The sequence below is a fragment of the Mustela erminea genome, chromosome 9, assembly GCF_009829155.1.
Source record: "Mustela erminea isolate mMusErm1 chromosome 9, mMusErm1.Pri, whole genome shotgun sequence".
Classification (NCBI taxonomy): domain Eukaryota; kingdom Metazoa; phylum Chordata; class Mammalia; order Carnivora; family Mustelidae; genus Mustela; species Mustela erminea.
In genome coordinates, this window is record NC_045622.1 from 79,080,030 (window position 1) to 79,098,744 (window position 18,715).

At 35.8% G+C, this 18,715-nt stretch overlaps 2 protein-coding genes across 4 annotated transcripts in view; one reads left to right on the forward strand and one right to left on the reverse strand.

Annotated features, from left to right (window-relative positions):
• The window catches only part of ANO3 (anoctamin 3), a 411,475-nt gene that overhangs the window by 332,308 nt on the left and 60,452 nt on the right, over window positions 1-18,715 (forward strand). For all 3 annotated transcript variants that reach the window (XM_032359616.1, XM_032359617.1, XM_032359618.1), the window contains one exon: window positions 5,434-5,494. In XM_032359616.1, coding sequence (XP_032215507.1) covers window positions 5,434-5,494 — 61 coding nt within the window. The remainder of the gene's footprint in view (window positions 1-5,433; window positions 5,495-18,715) is intronic.
• MUC15 (mucin 15, cell surface associated) lies at window positions 5,772-18,626 on the reverse strand. Its single transcript, XM_032359619.1, has 4 exons — window positions 18,251-18,626; window positions 11,107-11,837; window positions 8,846-8,995; window positions 5,772-6,887 (listed from the first exon to the last, which is right to left on the reverse strand). The coding sequence occupies exons 2-4, from the start codon at window positions 11,798-11,800 to the stop codon at window positions 6,727-6,729; spliced, it is 1,005 nt and encodes a 334-aa protein (XP_032215510.1). The 5' UTR covers window positions 11,801-11,837; window positions 18,251-18,626; the 3' UTR covers window positions 5,772-6,726.

Here is an 18,715-nt window from a genome sequence, read left to right on the forward strand (position 1 = left end):
CAACTACTTTCTGAATAGATAAGTTGGTATTTTCTGGGCTTTTATGTAAATGGGATCATACAGTGTATGGTGTGTGTGTGTGTGTGTGTGTGTGTGTGTGTGTGTGTGTGTGTGTTTTCTGGCTCCTTTCACAGCACAATTATTTTGAGATTCATCCATGCTGTAACACTTACCGGTAGATCGTTTCTCTTTATTGCTGAATAGTATTGCATTACACAGCTATACCAGAATTTTTCTATCCATTCCTCTACTAATGGACCCATGGGCTGTTTTGAGTTACCGTTTTACATAAAGCTGCTCTGAACATTCGTCTATAAATCTCCATATAGACGGGCATTGTTATTTCTCTTGGGTAAAAACCCAAGAGTAAAATGACAAGATTATATGACAGGTGGGTGTTTAATCTTCTGAGAAACTGCCAAAATGTTTTCCCAAGTATTTATGCCACTTGACATTCCCATCCTCAGTATGTGAGAGTTCCAGCCTTGTGTACACTCATTAATCCTCAGGATGGCCAGTTTTTTAAATTCTAACTATTCTCATAAATGTATAGAGATGTTGTGATTTAGTTACTTGGAAATAATATGGACATTTTGGATCTTGCTTTTAAGGTTTGTGAGCTGGGTTCATAGCAATACTGTAACCAGCACAAAATTTTCCCCACAATGATAGCAAGATCTGTCTGTGTACAGTACCTGATGCAGCATAAATGAAGGATTTCCAGTCCAGCTGGTGGGAATGGGCGTACTGGTACATGCAAGGTGGTTCTTTCCTTGAAGGTCTCCTCACAGACATGCTCACTGGGCACTATTTGGGGTGCCCCATCTGCATCCTGTGAACTCTTTTAGGGTGATAACCTGAGGCAATCCTAATGCTCACCTCACTTATTTCCCACTTCTCAGAAATCATTGCCCTTCTTGTCCAGTATCTACTGTCTTGAAATCTGTTGCTTATGTATTTCATTCATTCTTTGGTTGTTTCCAGAAAGGGGTAAAATCAATCTTTGTTAGCCCATCATGTTCAGAAGTAGAGGTCTCTGTACAATTAATTTTGACAAAACAGGGTATAAAATCAGAAATCACTCGATATCCTACTATGAAGCCAAAACTTATGAAAATTAGCTTCTGACTTATTTATTGTGGATGTAAACCATGAGGAAAATCTGTTTTATTTTCAGTTTAATTTCTAAAAGTATGCTTAGTTTTGAATTATTTTGAATGTTTCCATAAAGATGTCTTGTTTGGGGAAGCATTTTCTCAATACTTTTTGCAAAAGCCAAGCATACTAAAGTCATTAGGTGTATGCATACACCTACATACATACATACATGTCCTTCTCCTAACCTGTGCATTTCAAGGATATATGACAGCCTTAGGGATACCAGCAAATCTATATATATATGTTATTTCTACTTTTACTTGTATGCATTTAATAAAACACCCTAGCAGTATCTGAATTCTAAAAATAAGAAACATTCCCAATGACAGAATGATAAAGAAATTGTCCAAGGAAACACTAAGTATAGAGGGTTTTTGTCATTATGTAATATCTATATCCCTCCTTTTCTTGGTTAAAAAAAGAGTATGTATAGAGACATGTATGACTAAGAAAGAATTCACTTAATAACTATTATAAGGAAGGTGGAAAGGTACCTGGCAGAGAAGACTATTACCTTCTGGAACAACGCAAGAAAAAAATCCCACCAGGATGAAATATTTAATATCTATTGTATTTTTTCTTCTGACTAAGATAAAATGCAGCTACTTGTTTTACACCTTAAAATCAGAATTACTCTTCCTTTATTGATGGAACTAACATTCTTTTGGAATATCAGTTTGTATATTTAAACATCTAGAAGTTACTTGATGGACAGTGTTTGAAAAAAAGAATAGATTATTACCAAAGAAACAGGCAAATCACTCTAAGATCACCTAGCCACATCATCTAGAAACTTGTTAATTCCTTATGGAATCCATCACCACTTTGGACAAGAAACAGAAAATTAAGTGTCATGTTATTGAAAAGTATGTGTGTCTACACATAATTATTTTCTTAATAATTTTAGGAATGTGTTCCATTGAACAAAATTGGTCCCATCATGTGATAAAATTCATATTTAAGTAATTAACACATTTTAACATTAGTTTAACATTTAAACATATTAACATTATTTTTAATATTTACAACCATGATAATTAAAAATTTTTTCCAACTAAGTAATTCAGTGATATTTGCACATTCACTAAAAGCATCTGACACCAATAATGTCAATTTGTGTTATGCTAAGCTTTCTCATTTTAGGTGAGATCATTAGAAGGGTTTTGTGTTGTTTTTTCGTATCATTTTAAAAGTGATTCTGACCTTGAGGTCAGCTTTATTTATAAGAGTTATTAGTTTCTGGGTTTTTTTTTTTTTTAATTTGCTCAGTAAACATTTACTCAATACCAAGTATGAGCCTCAGACCATACACCAATATTGATACTACACAGAAATAAGACAGGCTATTTTTTTCTTTTAAGAAACTTCATGAAAAAGTCCATGTAGGAATCACATAGGACATGTGTTAAGTAGATTCCTGGGCCCCACGTCCTACAATTCTTAGGCTTGCAGGCTTAGAATTCTGCATGTTAACAAGATCCTTAGGTGATTCCTCCAAAAGATACCACATATTGCTCTAAATAATAATTGGTCAGGAATGAGGAGGAGGTTGGGCATGGACTACTGCCATGTTTGATGCAGCTTGTGTTGAGGTCCAGTGGACATGGGTGGTTACACAGGGTTTGCCCTGTCCAAGATTTAAGGACTTAGGAAGTGAGAGGCCTGAACTCTAGCCTAAATTCCAACTCCTTGCTCCCCTTCCCCCTGCTTCCCACAGAATAGCCTGACATGCAGGGTTCAATCTGCCCAAGAAGTGCTTTGTTCTCCTTGGCCTAGAACAGCTTTAATGGAATGTAAATGAGAGTTTCCCTAAGCTAATGTGATCCTAAACCCATCATACAATTTTAGAGACAGACCTAGCAACTACAGTAGAAGAGATCAAGACTGTAATTTTCCAACCTAATAAGAAATTTACCCCTTTAAACAATATCTACATTTATTGATTTCCAGCCATACTCAGCTCCCCAAGAGAAATCAGATGTCAAACATAATGGAGAGTTTGTACTTAAACATAGTTTTGTTTGAGGCTTCGTTTGCTTCTGTCTTTATATATTATTCCTACTCACATCAACAGTGTTGAATAAAATGCTTGTCCGTAGGTCCCCCATGCATAAAGGCAAGCTATCTTTCTAGTAAAATAATTCATTACAAATACACACCTGTAGATAGGACACACTTCCTTTTGCTTTTGGAAAAGCCTGTTATGTTGCTTTGGGAATTTTCTTGAGATTTCATCTGGAACTTTTTTTACAGGAAAGAGTCTCTTTCCTAATAGGCAGAAAGTCTTTTCCCCTTTGTTCTCCTGCCAGTTGCGCACAGTCGAAGTTGAGGCATCCATGCTATGCTTGACTCTTCCTTCTCCCTGTCCCCCATTTTCATACGACAGCTCAGGTATCAGCACCCTAAGTGCGACCCTCAGCACCTCCAACTATAACTGCAGACTTCAAATTATCCTTAAGTCCGTGGCCTCCCACATATCTTAGCACATCCCACCTGTTATATCTTAGTGGCTCTAACACAACGATTTTATACTCCTCCTTAGGGTGAGTTCTGAAGTTTTTTGTAACTCCTACTTTAGCTGTATCTCGCATTAGGTATATGTAATCTCTCATTATATTAGTATTACACGTATACCTCCCTGTATCTCATGGATGTGCTTCTTTAAAAATTAATGCTTAATTTATTGAATAAAAAATAAATTCCTGAAAGATTTATGAAAAAAACTTAGAAGAAAAAAAATGACAAGCTTTTTTAAGGAAAATGTGACTTAAATTATGACAGAACATAAGCAACACAATTACTGGTAAGCATGGCTTTGTATTTGTCCCTTTTCTGAAAGCACTGTTGTTCCTGAAGCAGGGGGAGAGCCATGTTTTCCTGGTGACCTTTAAGTCCCCATGTGTAAGGCCTCTGTTCTAACACTCTAAGAGGCTGTTTCCTGCACTGGGTCTGTTCTGAAGGAAACCAGACAGCTGCTCACCAGCGTGGTGGCAGCAGGTGTCTCTGTGGGATGCCTTTGGAAACAAAAACGCTGGATTCCCACAGTGGGTGTAATTTTATGAGCTCTGTAGAGAATTTCTTTATGGCCATTTTCTCACCTGTGCATAATATATAGTGATGACTGTGGTGAAAACCAATTCTTACAACATTTTTAAAAATCCCAAGCCTTAAGAACCATAGAAGTTAGAACCAACTAGGACTTCCTGCACCTAACCACAAACCTTCTAAAGGAGCACGTTTTGTCTTATTTTACAGGAAAACACACTCTACCTTTATCTGTATTAGCAATTATTTTGCAGTATTTCCCAAACATTGCAATTAAAATACACATTGGTATTATTTTAATGCCCTCAAAGACCGTAGACTGTGCAAAGAGGACACCATTGTATTCCCATTTTCCTTTAAATAATGTTCTTTAGCCCCTAATTGGCCTTTCTCTTCTATGAGGATAGTGTACCTGTTTTCCCTATAGTCTCTATAACACATACATATATGACCACAAAACATATATTACCTTGGCTGTATTGGTTTAATATCCCTCACTATAAATATAAAATATATAGAGAATGAGGGCATTATGCAAATGAAAGGAAGCAAAAGTAAGTTGAATTTATAATTTATTAAAATCAAACAATCCTTGCAACCCTGAATATTGTATTCAGTAACATCATATAACTGTACACTGATCTTTATAAAAATTCAGATAGTGTCTGATTGAAAAAAAACTTGGGTAATATCCTAAATGTTTAATGATATATGAAACTTCTTGAAAAAAGTTGTAGCCACTATTGGACCCATGACACATTCTGATAGATGTCCAAAAGTAGGGCAAGCACTATGATACCTTTCCGTTGAAAGTGCCAGTGCCGGCTCACTGGTGGAATTCTGCATGTTGTAGTTACAGCTTCCCCAGTCCTGGAAATTTTGCGGACAGGAAGTGCAACTAGGTATGCCTCAACTGAAAAGCTAAACTTAGTCTGACGATCAGTGGCCCACAGTACTTCCTCAGGGTGCTAGAGCCTCTTTTCAGCAGAAATGAAGGTGAAGTCCGAAGAAGAAAATAGGGAAAATGTTGACTCCTCATCTCTTCCCATGAAAAAATCACAAGAAACAGTTACAGGACTCATGAAAGGATCATACATCTTATATTTACAGACCATAAAATAATGTGATTCATTTGGAAAAAAAAAAGTCATAGAACTTAAATGTACACTTTAATCACTAGATTACTATAATCAGTATGTGATTAATATTTTTGCTTCATTTTCCATTAAGGTGACATATTTGTTTGATAATGGAGGGACCGTCTTCTTTGCTATTTTTATGGCAATATGGGGTAAGTATGTTCTTCTGTTACTTAATTGCTTGTCCTTATTTTCTGAGGCTGTTGTTTCTTCACATACATACACACACACGCATACACACACACAAACACACCCTGTGTATCAATTCAACAGTGAAATCTCTTGCTTGCTTTGTTCGCTTCATACATTCATGGCTTCTTTGAGAATTTAACTCTTCTGCTAATCCTCTAGTCCCTAAAGCCTTGACCTTTCTATACTGAGGAGTGTGTTTTTCCTGCTGAAAGCTGGTGGTAATTATAAAAAAAAAAAAACTGGAACATACTAGAATTCAAATTTATAACACCTGTACTTCTGGGTGTAGAAGTAATGCTCAGAAAATGCTTTGTTTGCATAATATTTCTATGTGTCTTTTTTTTTAACGTTACACTTTACACACTTAGATAGACAATCTATTCCATGTTTGATTAAGCAATGATATCTAATACATAATAAATCTTGTTCTTATTTAACATCTTAAAACTGTAAAAATTATGTACAGGTATATGCTTTGGCTGAGTTTTATCACCATGTTTCTCATTGACTCTTTAAAGCACCCAAATTAATTGAGTCCTAAAAGAAATCAGGCATGTTAAGATTCCTCACCCTTTGAAGAGAACTGATACCATTCCTGGTTAAGAGTCAGCTTCCCTACCATTGCCCTGTTGAATGCAAAGTCATTGTCTGCTTGGCCATTCAAGGGGCTGACCATGTATGTGCTGGAGATAGGAAAGTAAAACGTTCTACAATACAAGTCTCTCACTCCCATTACCTTAATTTCCCCAGGAGCAGAAACTCCGTATACTCTCTAAGTCAAAATTTTTAAAAATTTTCCTTCAAGAAAGTGTCCTAATTTGCCTTCAAGAAAATGCCAATATTGATGCATGCAATTAGGACAGCAGGGTTAGTTAAATTATCAGGCAGGGCAAGCATCGTGAACCCTTTTAGTTTTACCTGATTCCCACAAACGTTTCCCACTAAGAGTAAAATAGACCAAAATACGAATTAAGGTTACTCAATAGATGATTCTGTACAGCCAAAAATGGTAAGAATGGAAACCTTTTAGATGATTTATCCTCTACGTTTCTGCTACTAGTCTCATACTTTTATAGTTCTCCTTGGCACAGCCACAAGACAGAGATCTTGCTTCAGCTTTCGGAAGATGGGCTTGTGGAAAGACTAGGGTGTAGGCAATCATTTGCCGTCCGAAGCCTTCTTCCCTTTCCTTTTATACTGAGGTACGAAGTTGAGGTATGTCATCCATAGGGATGCCGTCCCGTGCATTTTCTTGGCCTGCTGGCACAGATGAATCATTCACAGTGGAGTTGTAATAACTAGAATTCCCAAAACTCGCATCATAAGGCTCTGGTGCATTGTCTAATCGCAGAACTAAAAAAGCAACAAAAAAATTATTTTATGGTGACTGTCTGGAAGATGCATGCTTGGGCATCTGCCAGACTATAGGAATTGTTCTAGATTAGTAAGTAGATACAACTTTCATATGGGCTTTGCAGATACTGGTTTTGAAGTTTTAAATAAGCATATACTTATCATGACACATTTCTTTCTAAGACTAAGAGAACAGTTAAACTTCTAAAATAATTTTACTACTAGTGAACCAAAAATAAAGGAACTAAGGGAGAAATCCTAATCAAAGTAGAGTGGTGCTTTGTATGAAGAAGCACAGACAGACATATGTCTCATTGACTTTTGAGTTCAGGGCCTTGAATTTTTACTTCAGAATTTTTACTTCTGGTGTAAAAAAATAATCTTTAAATACTGAAGAGCCTTAATTTTAAATCAGTGTCATTCTTTTTCTAAATGTCTCAATATCGTTATGGTTGAGCCAAAGAAGATGGAGGTGGAAGAAAACTATTTGTAAAACCTTCTATTTCTTTGTGGTAGATCCTCGTTATCATGCACTTGGCATTCTCTGATTAATGATATGAGATTATTTTTTACTTTTTCAATGAACAGCCAGTTTTTACATCCTTAATGATCTTGAATTTATTTTCAAAGAAAACTTGGTACGTGCTAGGTATCTTTAAGTACTAGACAGTGACTAATTACTAATCAGATTAGTGATTTAACTTTAATTATTAATTTAATTTATTATTGTTATTTAATTTTATTTAAATTATTATTATTTTATTTAATTTTAATTATTCAGTTAGGTATTCCTATGTCCTACGTATTCTTTACCCCTTCTGTTTACAGACTGGGTGCCCAGTAACCTTACGGACTTGGGGGAGGTTTCTCAAAGCTGTCTTGAGGGAGGAAAGTAGGTGTTGTGATTGAGTTATTCCATTATGCCTTAATCACAACATCTTAGACTGTATCAATTTGACAGACTGAGCTTTTGCATGTGATTACAGGGGAATCTGGGGGTTAAAAAAAAAAAAGGTTTAGAAAACCCTGTTGTTTGAAATCCTATCCTTTAATTTTGAAAAGTACCACTTCTTATTTTATATGGATTCCTAGAAGCCCCCCAGATAGAATTCAGTTAAATTTACAGTTAATGGATTTGGTTCTGAAGATGAACAGTATGTCAGTCATGCTCTGAACTTAGTAAAATCAACAAGACTTTATTGACAGGATGTACCGGGGCATTTAAGTATTTTTTATGGTGGCAAGAGTCCTTTGTAGAACAGAAAACATTTTTTTCCCCTGAAGTATTTAAAAAAAGACAAATCAATTATGTGAAATTATTTCATTTCTGTTCTAATCAGTATTACATTAAGAAGAAATCCAGTTCTTTATTCTTAGCAGACACATTTCTCATTTTAGATCTTAGAGTTGGTCTTTTCTATCCCATGAGTGAAAAATTCCTCCGTTTTGTGATTTTATATACCCAAATATACAACTCTTTAGATTCTGTTTTAGAGACTCATTAAGACAATTGATTGAGGGGCTACTGCCTCCGTGTAAACTTTAGAAGAACTTCAGATTGGAATAAATCATTGTCCAAATTACTGCTGCCACGAGATCCAACAATGGCAGAAAATGTGGCTGTGCAGTTACTTGCTAACAGCACTGACCCTTTTTCCCTCAATGGCATACCATTCTCTTCCAATTCCATAGACGTGTTTTAGATTCTGGGATTTGGTTTATTTGAAACTAATTGTGATGCAATGATCCACAGCCCCATATAGTTTTAAAATTCCACCCACAGGCCCATAATTATTTTGGTTATGTTCTTTGAGAAACAGAGAGTAGATCAGAATAAATCTTTCATCTGTTTCTGTCATACCAATCTCCAGATCCCTTCTAGATAAGGTAGTGAACATTAGCATCCTCATTTTATTAAATCCACAGTGTGCAGGTGAGATTCTGAAAGTTGTTTTTACCTGGTTCGTTTCTGTCATCGTAAAGTCGCCGATGGGAAAATGAATCCGTTTTCCTTTTTCCACACAGCAAGTAGCCAACAAGACTAAGCAATGAAGCACCCAGAATAGCACCTAAAATGGCCCCCAATACTACTCCTGTATTTTTATTTTCTAGAGAAGAAAGAAAAAATAATTAACAGATAAAGAAATAGAAAATAATTTTTCAAAGAAGAGAAATATGTACATTGGACTTTCTTTATAACAAAGAATGTTTAAACAATATTGGGTTTTTAAAAATTAGATAATAGTGATATGTTTGTGTATTTTGTGAAGTACTGTGTGTTGGGGATATATTGGCAAATATACCTCCTTATAAAACCATACTTCAAATTTTTAATTATGTTTAAATACTTCTTATTTTTATAACTGTCTCTCATTCTTTTTTTAAAAGCAATAGTACTGAAGTGCCATGTGTATGTTCCATTAAGATCTAATTTCTATGTTGAGTGCTATATTGCTTTTAATCAACTCTGAATCTCTAATGAATGTTAATGATGAAATGAACTTTGGGCTTGTTTCTATAATAACTGAAAAGTAAAAAGCTAATGGGAGTAAGTGGGTAATAGGAAATGAATCCATAAAACCCCAACTGAAAAGGCACTATAAGGGAAAAGCAGTATATCCTAATACAGGACGTTTCCCGATGCAATAAATAGACCAAAGCAAGATGTTTGCAATGTCTTGCACATTGAGAACAGATGTGTAGGTCTGAGTTTAAGGGACCCCAAAATTTTACTCTATCTCCCTTTTTACTAAGTACCTTACTTGAAGCCTGAGTTTATTGTTAACAAACTATGCAATTCTCCCTGAACTCATATTTAGTGTATTGTATTTTCAGAGTTTTTTTAAAAAAAAATCATGAGAATGTTATTAAGGAGTCTTATAAAGTGTATAATTCTGTATTAAAATCCATTTATAAAAACATTAACCTACACACTGGAACCTTACAGCAAAATTACTACTAAAATAAAAGGGAAACAAGGTTAACCAATTTTCTTTTGATTAAAGAGCACTGGTGGGCACAAGTACTCAGTATTCTTAGTATGTATATTGAGTTTAGAGAGACAAAAGAAAGAGAATATTTATTAAAAATCTTTTCAATGTAGGGGCACCTGGGTGGTTTAGTCAGTTAAGCGTCTAACTCTTGGTTACAGCTCAGGTCACGTTCTCACTTTAACGAGCTCGAGCCCCATATGGGGCTCCATGCTGGGTGTGGTGCTGCTTAAGATTCTCTTTCCTTCTTCCCTGCCACGCCCCGCCGCCCCGTTCCCTCTATCTCAAAATACAAAAACAAAACAAAACAAAACAAAAACAAAACTTCCTGGTGTAGTATCAGAGTATGTATGAATGAAAGGATGCGTTAAAATTATAGCTAAATTGAAAATATATGTACATACAATCTATTAGCTGCAGTGCTATTAGAAAGCCTAGATTTCAAAATTTAAAACTTCTCCTATACACTACAACTTTCAAGTAGGAATTTGTATGTATGATTTAGTGTTTACATCACTAATATAATCTGGAAGTAAGCTGTATTTGGAATCATTGAATTCATGGGAGGAAAAGGAGTATTTTTTTAAAATTTAGGGAAAGGCAAATACCATATGATTTCACTCATATGTGGAATTAAAGAAACAATTTTTTATGGTATTCATTAGGTACTAAACTAAGAATTCAGGAGGATTTATTTTGTTGAGTTTACTTACTTTTTTTAAAAATCAGTGTTCTGTTTTCCTATGATTGCTATGTGATATCAGATAATTTATAAATTAATTTATTTCATTCAGTTTTCACATACATATGTTTCTAAAGTTCAGTTGCGTATTGTTCCTAAAAGCATGGGGCATTTCAGGCAGTTTTCTCAGATTCAGTGAAAATTGTTGCCCAGTATCTCAAAATTGTACGGCTACCTCAACCTAATAACCTACCTCTAATTTTGTCCCGCTGTCTCATCATGTTCCCATACGTAATGACTACTGTATGCTGACTAAAGCCTGAAAATCCCTTTATTACTTCCACTGAATATCATGGTTGCACCTCAGAAGTGTGAACCACCTGTGCTGCTGTAGTTGTTTTTGTTTTTTTTTTTTTCCAATATGGTACATTCTTTACATTTTTTTTTCAATATGGTACATTCTTTACATACATTTAGATATAATCTGTATGACTTAGTTTGAGATTCAGTTTCACACAAAAGGAAAGTTAAATCCATTTATATTTACCTTCTTGGGGGTCTGATGTATTGGAGAAGATTTTTGAATTATTGGTAAACTTTAAGGTGGGCTGTAGAGTTGTTGTTTCTCGGTAGGGGGTAAACCCTATGAAGCTGTCATTGGATGTGGTGAGCCATTCATCTGATTTTGTTACCATGGGAGTCACAGATGTGATGTTTGGTGCCGTAGGGAGGATGCTAACTGAAATGGAACTGTTGTCAGGAGTTTTTATGGTGTCACTGGCTGAAGACCAAGTGAACTTTTCTGAAGATACAGCAGATGTAGCTTTGGGAGGTGCTGAGACTGGAAGAGAATTTTCATTTGCTATGGATGAGTTCCAAGACAATTTAGAAACAGAGCTATGGATCAGAGGATGGCTTGTGGGAGACGTAGGCATGGGTCTTGGGTTCCTAGAAATGTTGTTCGTTGATGAATTGCTGAAGACGTCTGTTGTTCCATGGTGTTTATTTAATGGGTCCCAAAGAGAGGAATTACTTGCCTCAGGATTGGAGGTTTCTCTGTTTTCTTTATTTGAGCTTAAATTTCTATCACTTTCCAAAGGAACAGATTCATTTTCCATTGTTTTTGAGCCTGCTGCAATGCTTTGTGTTGTGTTTCTCTCTAGACTTTCTTTCCCATGGCTTCCAATTAATAGTAAACTAAACAAATTTGAAATCAATAGAATTTTGGCTGAGGTCAACATTGTAGCCTTTTTTGGTATTGGTGTTATTAAGAGGAATCTGAAAAAAAGCAAATAATAAGCATATGAATTATTAAATGACATAGTGTTTTTTTAAAGGATCTATATCTTTAAAGTAAACATCTAGAGATATAATACTGAATTGATAATGCCATACTCTTTATTCCAAAAATTAGTTTTCTTTGGATTATATACTAAACCTAGAGTGAGTTTTATTTTCTGTATAATATCTATTTCTTCTTTCTTCTAAGGAAATGCCATGCAAAAACTTTGTCAAGCCACATACCACTGTTCCACTATTTCAAAGATCATTTATCTTGGGGCAAGCTGAAATATTTGTATATATTTGAAATATTATATATGGATTGATAAGTAGAATATTGTAAATATAGAGCATGTACACCTGGCTGATTTCTTTAACATATTTAAGAAAATATGGTTTTTATAAAGATATGATTTGGAATGTTTATTGTGAAAATGAAGTTACTGATTCTACACTAAACATATACTTTAAAATGAATCAGTTGGGACTTCCACTTAAAAACATTTTATTAGTACCTCATTTGAGTTATTTGAATTTTAAATTAATATCCCTTTTTTCACAATACTTTTCATGATGCCCTTCTTCCTACTAATCAAAATTAGGGAAAATCAGGAAGACTCTCAGATTTCAGGATAATCTTTCCTTGTGTGCCCTTATTATATAAATGAAACATCTGGCTGGGAGCATGTGTAGAAAAAATGACGTAGTTAAATAGTAGCAGAGTTGAGGTTGAAACCCTGGTCCAGACCTTCTGCCTCTGAAATGTGGAAGTACCATAATTCATTGATAGGAGGATACGGGGAAAAGATCTCAAAATTAGATTTATATTAAAATTCTGACTTGTATTATGAGTAACCTGTGAAAAATAATCAACATAATAAGCAGTTACTTTATTCATCATTGTAATCATACTGAAATCGCAATGTTCTGAAGACTAAATGAAATTGTATAGATAGAAGTACTTGAATCAATACCTGGCCTGAAGTAAGCAGCTAGTAGACATTAACTTCCATTTTTTATTATGAAAATATAATAATATTCCTGTAAGTGCCTTACATCTCAGAGAGTTTGCATTATCATCTCACTTGATACTCACAATGATCCCTTGTGACAAAAAAAAGATAAATAAATAACTTGCATATTCTTATTTTGCAAAAGAAGAAACAGGTTCAGAGTGGCTAGGAGATAGCTAATGAAAGGAAGAGAATGACTGAAATCCAACTCTACTGACTTCAACCTAGTTAGGTGCTAATATTTGAAAGGCTAATTGAATTTAAATAAAAAAAATAAAATTTGAAATATCTTTAATATAGAAAATATTCTTTTTAAAATGTTAGACTGTTCCTCCCCAAACAATAAAGTCTGATAACTGATTTCCTATTCTTTGAATTGGATCTTAGAGCTTATTTTTCACTAAAAGGCTCCATGATGACCAAGATAAGAAAAGGAAGGATGTGCACCTGATATTTTTAAGGTCCAGTATTACATAGCACTTCTTAAAAGCTCTCCCAGAAATGTTTACAGTTATGGTCAACCTTAATTTTTCATTAGGGTCTGAGGAGCCTCTAAATACGTCTTCTGATTTTCTTTGGGATTTAAGTGCCTTCTTCCTGCTAAATGATATCTTACATAGTGGTACAACTTAATTATATTTATAATACATCCTGATACATATTTTTCTTTCAGTTATTAGCCCATACCTGTGGATTCCTAAGGCTTTCAAAATGTAATATCTTCCATGCCCTATGCTTATCACATAAATAAATTCTACTTAAAAGGCAAGGCACGGGTGCCTTGGTGGCTCAACGGTTAGATGTCTGACCCTTGGTTTTGGCTTAGGTCATGGTCATGAAATGGAAGTCTGTGCCTGGCTTCTTGGCTCCACTCTAAATGGAAGTCTCCTTGGAGGTTCTCTCCCTCTGCCCCTCCCCACCCCCTAAAATAAATAAATCTACTGGAAGCAGACTCTGTATACTCCTGACACTGTGTTTCCTGATCTGGTAGGAATTACATGGGTATTTGTATTTGTGATACCGTCTGTTTATATTTCATTCACTTTTCTGTGATAGCCAAGAATATGGATTTAGATCCTAAAAATTGTTAACATCATTGGAAAACATATTACTACTCTGCTTTTATTAAATCAGATGTTTCACACGTTTTCTCATTTAGTTCTTTTTTTTTTTTAAAGATTTTATTTATTTATTTGACAGAGAGATCACAAGTAGGCAGAGAGGCAGGCAGATAGAGAGAGAGAGAGGAGGAAGCAGGCTCCCTGCTGAGCAGAGAGCCCGATGCGGGACTCGATCCCAGGACCCTGAGATCATGACCTGAGCCGAAGGCAGCGGCCTAACCCACTGAGCCACCCAGGCGCCCTCATTTAGTTCTTACCAAAAAAAAACCAACAATGAGGAAGGAATTATCAATCCTGTTTTACACATAATTAAATGGGGCATTAAAAATGCAAACAATGGGGGGAGTCTGCATGGCCCAGTTGGTTAAGCCTTCGACTCTTGTTTTTGGCTTAGCTCATGGTATCAGCGTCGTGAGGTGGAACCCCATGTGGGGCTCTGCACTCAGTGTAGGGTCTGCTTTGGATGCTCTCTCCCTCTCCCTCAGCCCCTCCTCCACCTCTCTCTAAAATAAATTAATTAATTGAAAAGAAAAGTGTCAAGGACACAGAGTAGTGACAGAGATCGGGTTAGCATTCAAACCTCGGCATTAAAGCTAGTCATCACCATCTGTGTAACAGAAGTTACAAAGGAATATAGAAATTGGTTACAAAGAAATATAGAATTCAGCTGCTTTTTAGAACTTCTTCCCACCAACATTTTTTTTAGCACAGCTTCTCCAAGTTTTATCATTTACTCAAAGTAGTTTATAATACCATTATTTTAAACACTGGAAAAATAGGGCCTTCTACCTTAAGTACCCCTCAAATACACTAAATACATTTTTATCCTAATTTAAGAAAACCCCAACAATTATCTCTATGATTCTAGGTAGACCCCTTTGGCATGTAGTTTACAAATTAACAAAAGTTATCCCCAGGACCTCCAGTTCACCAACACATTATTAAACTGATACCTCACCCAGCACATTTAAAATACAATTCAATTTAGTTTAAAAATACTTCCATGCATCTTTTCAGAAAAATCTTTCTCCTGTGAGCTCTGTCAAGTTCATAGCAAACATTACAGCCCTTTTCATTATTTAATTCCAGTGGTCTCATTAAATTTATGAATCGTCCTTAGCCACCCATTTTTTCATTATTATACATTTTGATTTACTTTCCCTTCGAGGTTATTTTCTTTTCCTAATGAAGTGGTCACCAGAAGGGGAAAAAATAGGCCTTAGCTGTTCTAGTTTTCTCATGTTACATGAGGAACGTGGTATTGAGCTTTCACTCCCTTCCCGTAATGAGAATCCACATATCAAGAGTCAGCAAAGTGAGTTTTGTTGTTCCTGATTCACTTTGTAACATTGAACCACCAATGGGATCTCTCTACCCCTCACCCAGCTTTTGATTGTAACTTAAAAACCTAAGGTATTAATACCCCAAATGAGCCAAGCGTTCTGTTACTGCCTATAATTTATCTCCAGGGAAAAGAGAAAGATGGGAGAAAGGGATGATGTGTGTTGTGAATACCATTTGCAGTTTATTCCAAAAATAATATGGTTACGTGTAAGGCTCTTGGGAGAATTGGTTTATTCCTGCTATCCTGGCCTGACAGTGGAGGATAACTTTGTTTCTGCTCCTTAGCTTCCAGGAGAAACAGGTTACACCTCTCGCTAAGGTCCCTTCATCTTAAAGGGATAGAAGCAAAGAGAAATTGAAACCATCAGTTATTCAGAACCCCAGCCCTGGACTTTTGCTGGACAAGGACTAGGAAATTTGGGTTAAATTCAACCCTATCCTGAATTGAACGCAGTGTAAGCCCCAAAGGCTAATGGAGTTAGTACAGAAAGTGCTGAAGGGCAATAAAAAAAAGATCCGTGCTCTTTCTCTTTGCACTTTCCTCTCAGCCTCTCTCCATCTCCAGAGTTTAAGTATGTAACGTGTGTTGTATACTCACTGTGTAAATTTATGCTAGGTGATGGTTGGCAAGCTTGTGTGTGCCCAAATTCATTTGTCAGCCAGGTGCACTGTGGAGGCAGACAGAGGTGGAACCAAAGAAAAAATGCAATTGTAGAAAGAGAGTGTATCAAGAGAACCTGGTAGCATCATTTCCCCTCCTGTTCTTTTTGCCCTTTTTGTCCCGTAGGTGGAAATTTGAGAGAGGAAATTTGAGGGTGTAGAGCATAGGAACAGAGCTAAGATCATTACAAACTTGAAAAACTTCTAAGATTAGAATTATTATGAAGGGAACAGAAAAAAAGGATTTCCACTCATTTTATGGTATTTTAAGCACAGATTCTAACCCTTTCTGTATATATTGAACTATTTTCATTATTTGTAGTATTTAACAAATTTTAAAATATACTTTCAAAGGGTGTGAGTTGCACTATTTTTTTTTTTTAAATAATTGCTCTGTGCAGAACAAATGAACACAATTTTCTCCTCTGTTTTTGGTGTTGACACTAAAGAGTGGTTTCACATTACGACTTTTGTAGGGAGGACTGTAGAAAGTGGTAAGAGAAACACAACAACCCCGGCCATTAAGGGAAGCAAGTCCAGACTCTCCACATAATTTTGCTTCCCCTTAAATGCATGGAGTCATTATTCTGCCCAGCCTTCTTGTTATAACTGAGTCATACCCATTTTATATCAAGTTTTAAAAATAAGGAGGTACCCTGGTTTGTATCAGGTAATCAACCTATGCAAGGGAAGAGAAATGCTAGTTATTGGCAAGTCAATCAAAATCTAAGCTTTTAAATTATAACATTAGTTCAGTGCACTGAGGGGTGCTATAAAAACATGTTTCTGCAGCAAAATAACTAAATAGAACTTAAAATGTGCTACTTCTCTCTCAGTTGCTTTTACTTTTTTTTTTTTTTAATGGATCTCAGGCTATAGGTTAATACAGATGGGTTTTGTTTTTCTTTGTCATAGGAAATTCAGTCTGACATTAGCCTATATCCCAGGCAGACCGTGGGTGTTACTTTTGAGTAGCCTTTACAATCTTGAACAGTATATTGCTTTTCCTAAATGAAAGAACTGTAATAAATGAGGACATAATGAACTATGCTTCTAGAAATGCCTCTTTTAATAAGAGGGTTTTGAAAGGATGAGAATACTTAGAAGCCAGAAAGGAGGATTGTACCTGAGGAACGCAGGCATATCATTTCGCTTTTATTTGACTTAAAAAGAAAGGAAAGACAAGGCTTTCTTTCAAGGGGGGAAAAAAAATCTAGTTGTGAACGTAATTCTCATTAAAAGACTGGGGTATGCAGGAATTCAGGAAAAATATATAGAATGTCATATTCCCTGCTAATTTGAGCATTGTTAGTCATAATCTTCAGTACTGAAATAATTAGGTGGAAGAGTATCGAGCTTAGAAAGAAAAACTGTCTGCAGAATATTCTAGACCTAGACTCCCAAGCATGGAGTTTTCAGCCTTCTATTATATTTCACTGTCTGTAGAAAATGCCTCAATGGATAAAATAGAAAATGCCAAACAGTAAATCAGCATCCATTTAATTAAAGGAGCTTTACCTCGCCACAGACTGAAAATAATTTTAAGAAACATGATCCACACCTTCATTCCATAAGATGTGTTTCACAGCAAGTGACTTGGCCATTCAGATTTCCAGTGAGCATCAGATGTACACACATACCACACTAAGTGAAATAGTTACATACACAACATTTTGTCAATTTTTTTATTAATAAAATCTTTGGAAGAGATGTACAGAACCTGGTAATTCATTGTATTCAAAGATTGTTTTCCAAAAACTGTCATATTCCAATACTTTTGCAAAATTCTTAAAGCCTAAAAGCATAATTTAAATGTAAATAATCAATTCTTATTAATGCCATTTCCACTTTAAACATTGTGAAACTTAGATACTAAGATCTGACTTAAGGCAACTCTCTCTTGTAGTCATGTACATTTTAAGTAAGGTTTTTATTTAACTCTCCAGCTGGTTTCATCATCGAGCAAATTTGGCAGTAATTCCCAAGCTAAGCTAAGTCACTTAGTGCAAATGCTCATTTTGTAGGTAATTACTTAATGAAACAACTACCTGTTTTTATAAGGGTCTCCGTAGCTACTTGCCAGACAGTCCTGTCAAAAAGTTGAGCCTACTTTGATTCGCTTTGGCAAATAAAAGAGAGCCAAAGACAGAGAGGGAAGGAGAAAGGAAAAGAGAGGAGAAAAAAGGGAGAGAGACAGAGAGAGAAAGAAAGAGAAGGGAGGGAGAGAGAGCGAGAGCGAGCTGGGATCCTAGGTAACCCAGTCCACACTCACCTGTAGGTTCTGGAGGTATTTACAAACAGGAACTGAAATACCACAGACAGCTGTCCTGGCTGGAATGAGTCTGCCGAGCATTAGAGAAAGCAGATGGGTTAAGAATGACAATGTCCCACTGAGCAGGAGGGTGTCTGAGAAACAAAATTAGGTGGAGCTGGCCAAATCTTGCTTGTGTAATAGAGCACCCAAGAACCTGACTGACCTGCTTCTCAGCTGTCAGCGTGAAGATATCACCTCATTCAGACCTTAAAAAAAAAAAAGAAAGAAAGAAAGAAAGAAAAGTCCAACCCTCCAGGTTTCATAGGTTGATCGTTTTGACTTTGGGGCAGGCTAGTTCTCTTGAGCAGTGGAAGAACAAGGGGCATACATTTCCTGCCCTAAATGGGGAAAAAAAAAAAAAAAAAAAGGGACAAAGATTTTGGTAATGTTCCCTGGCGTATCCGGAATTTCTGGCACATGCTG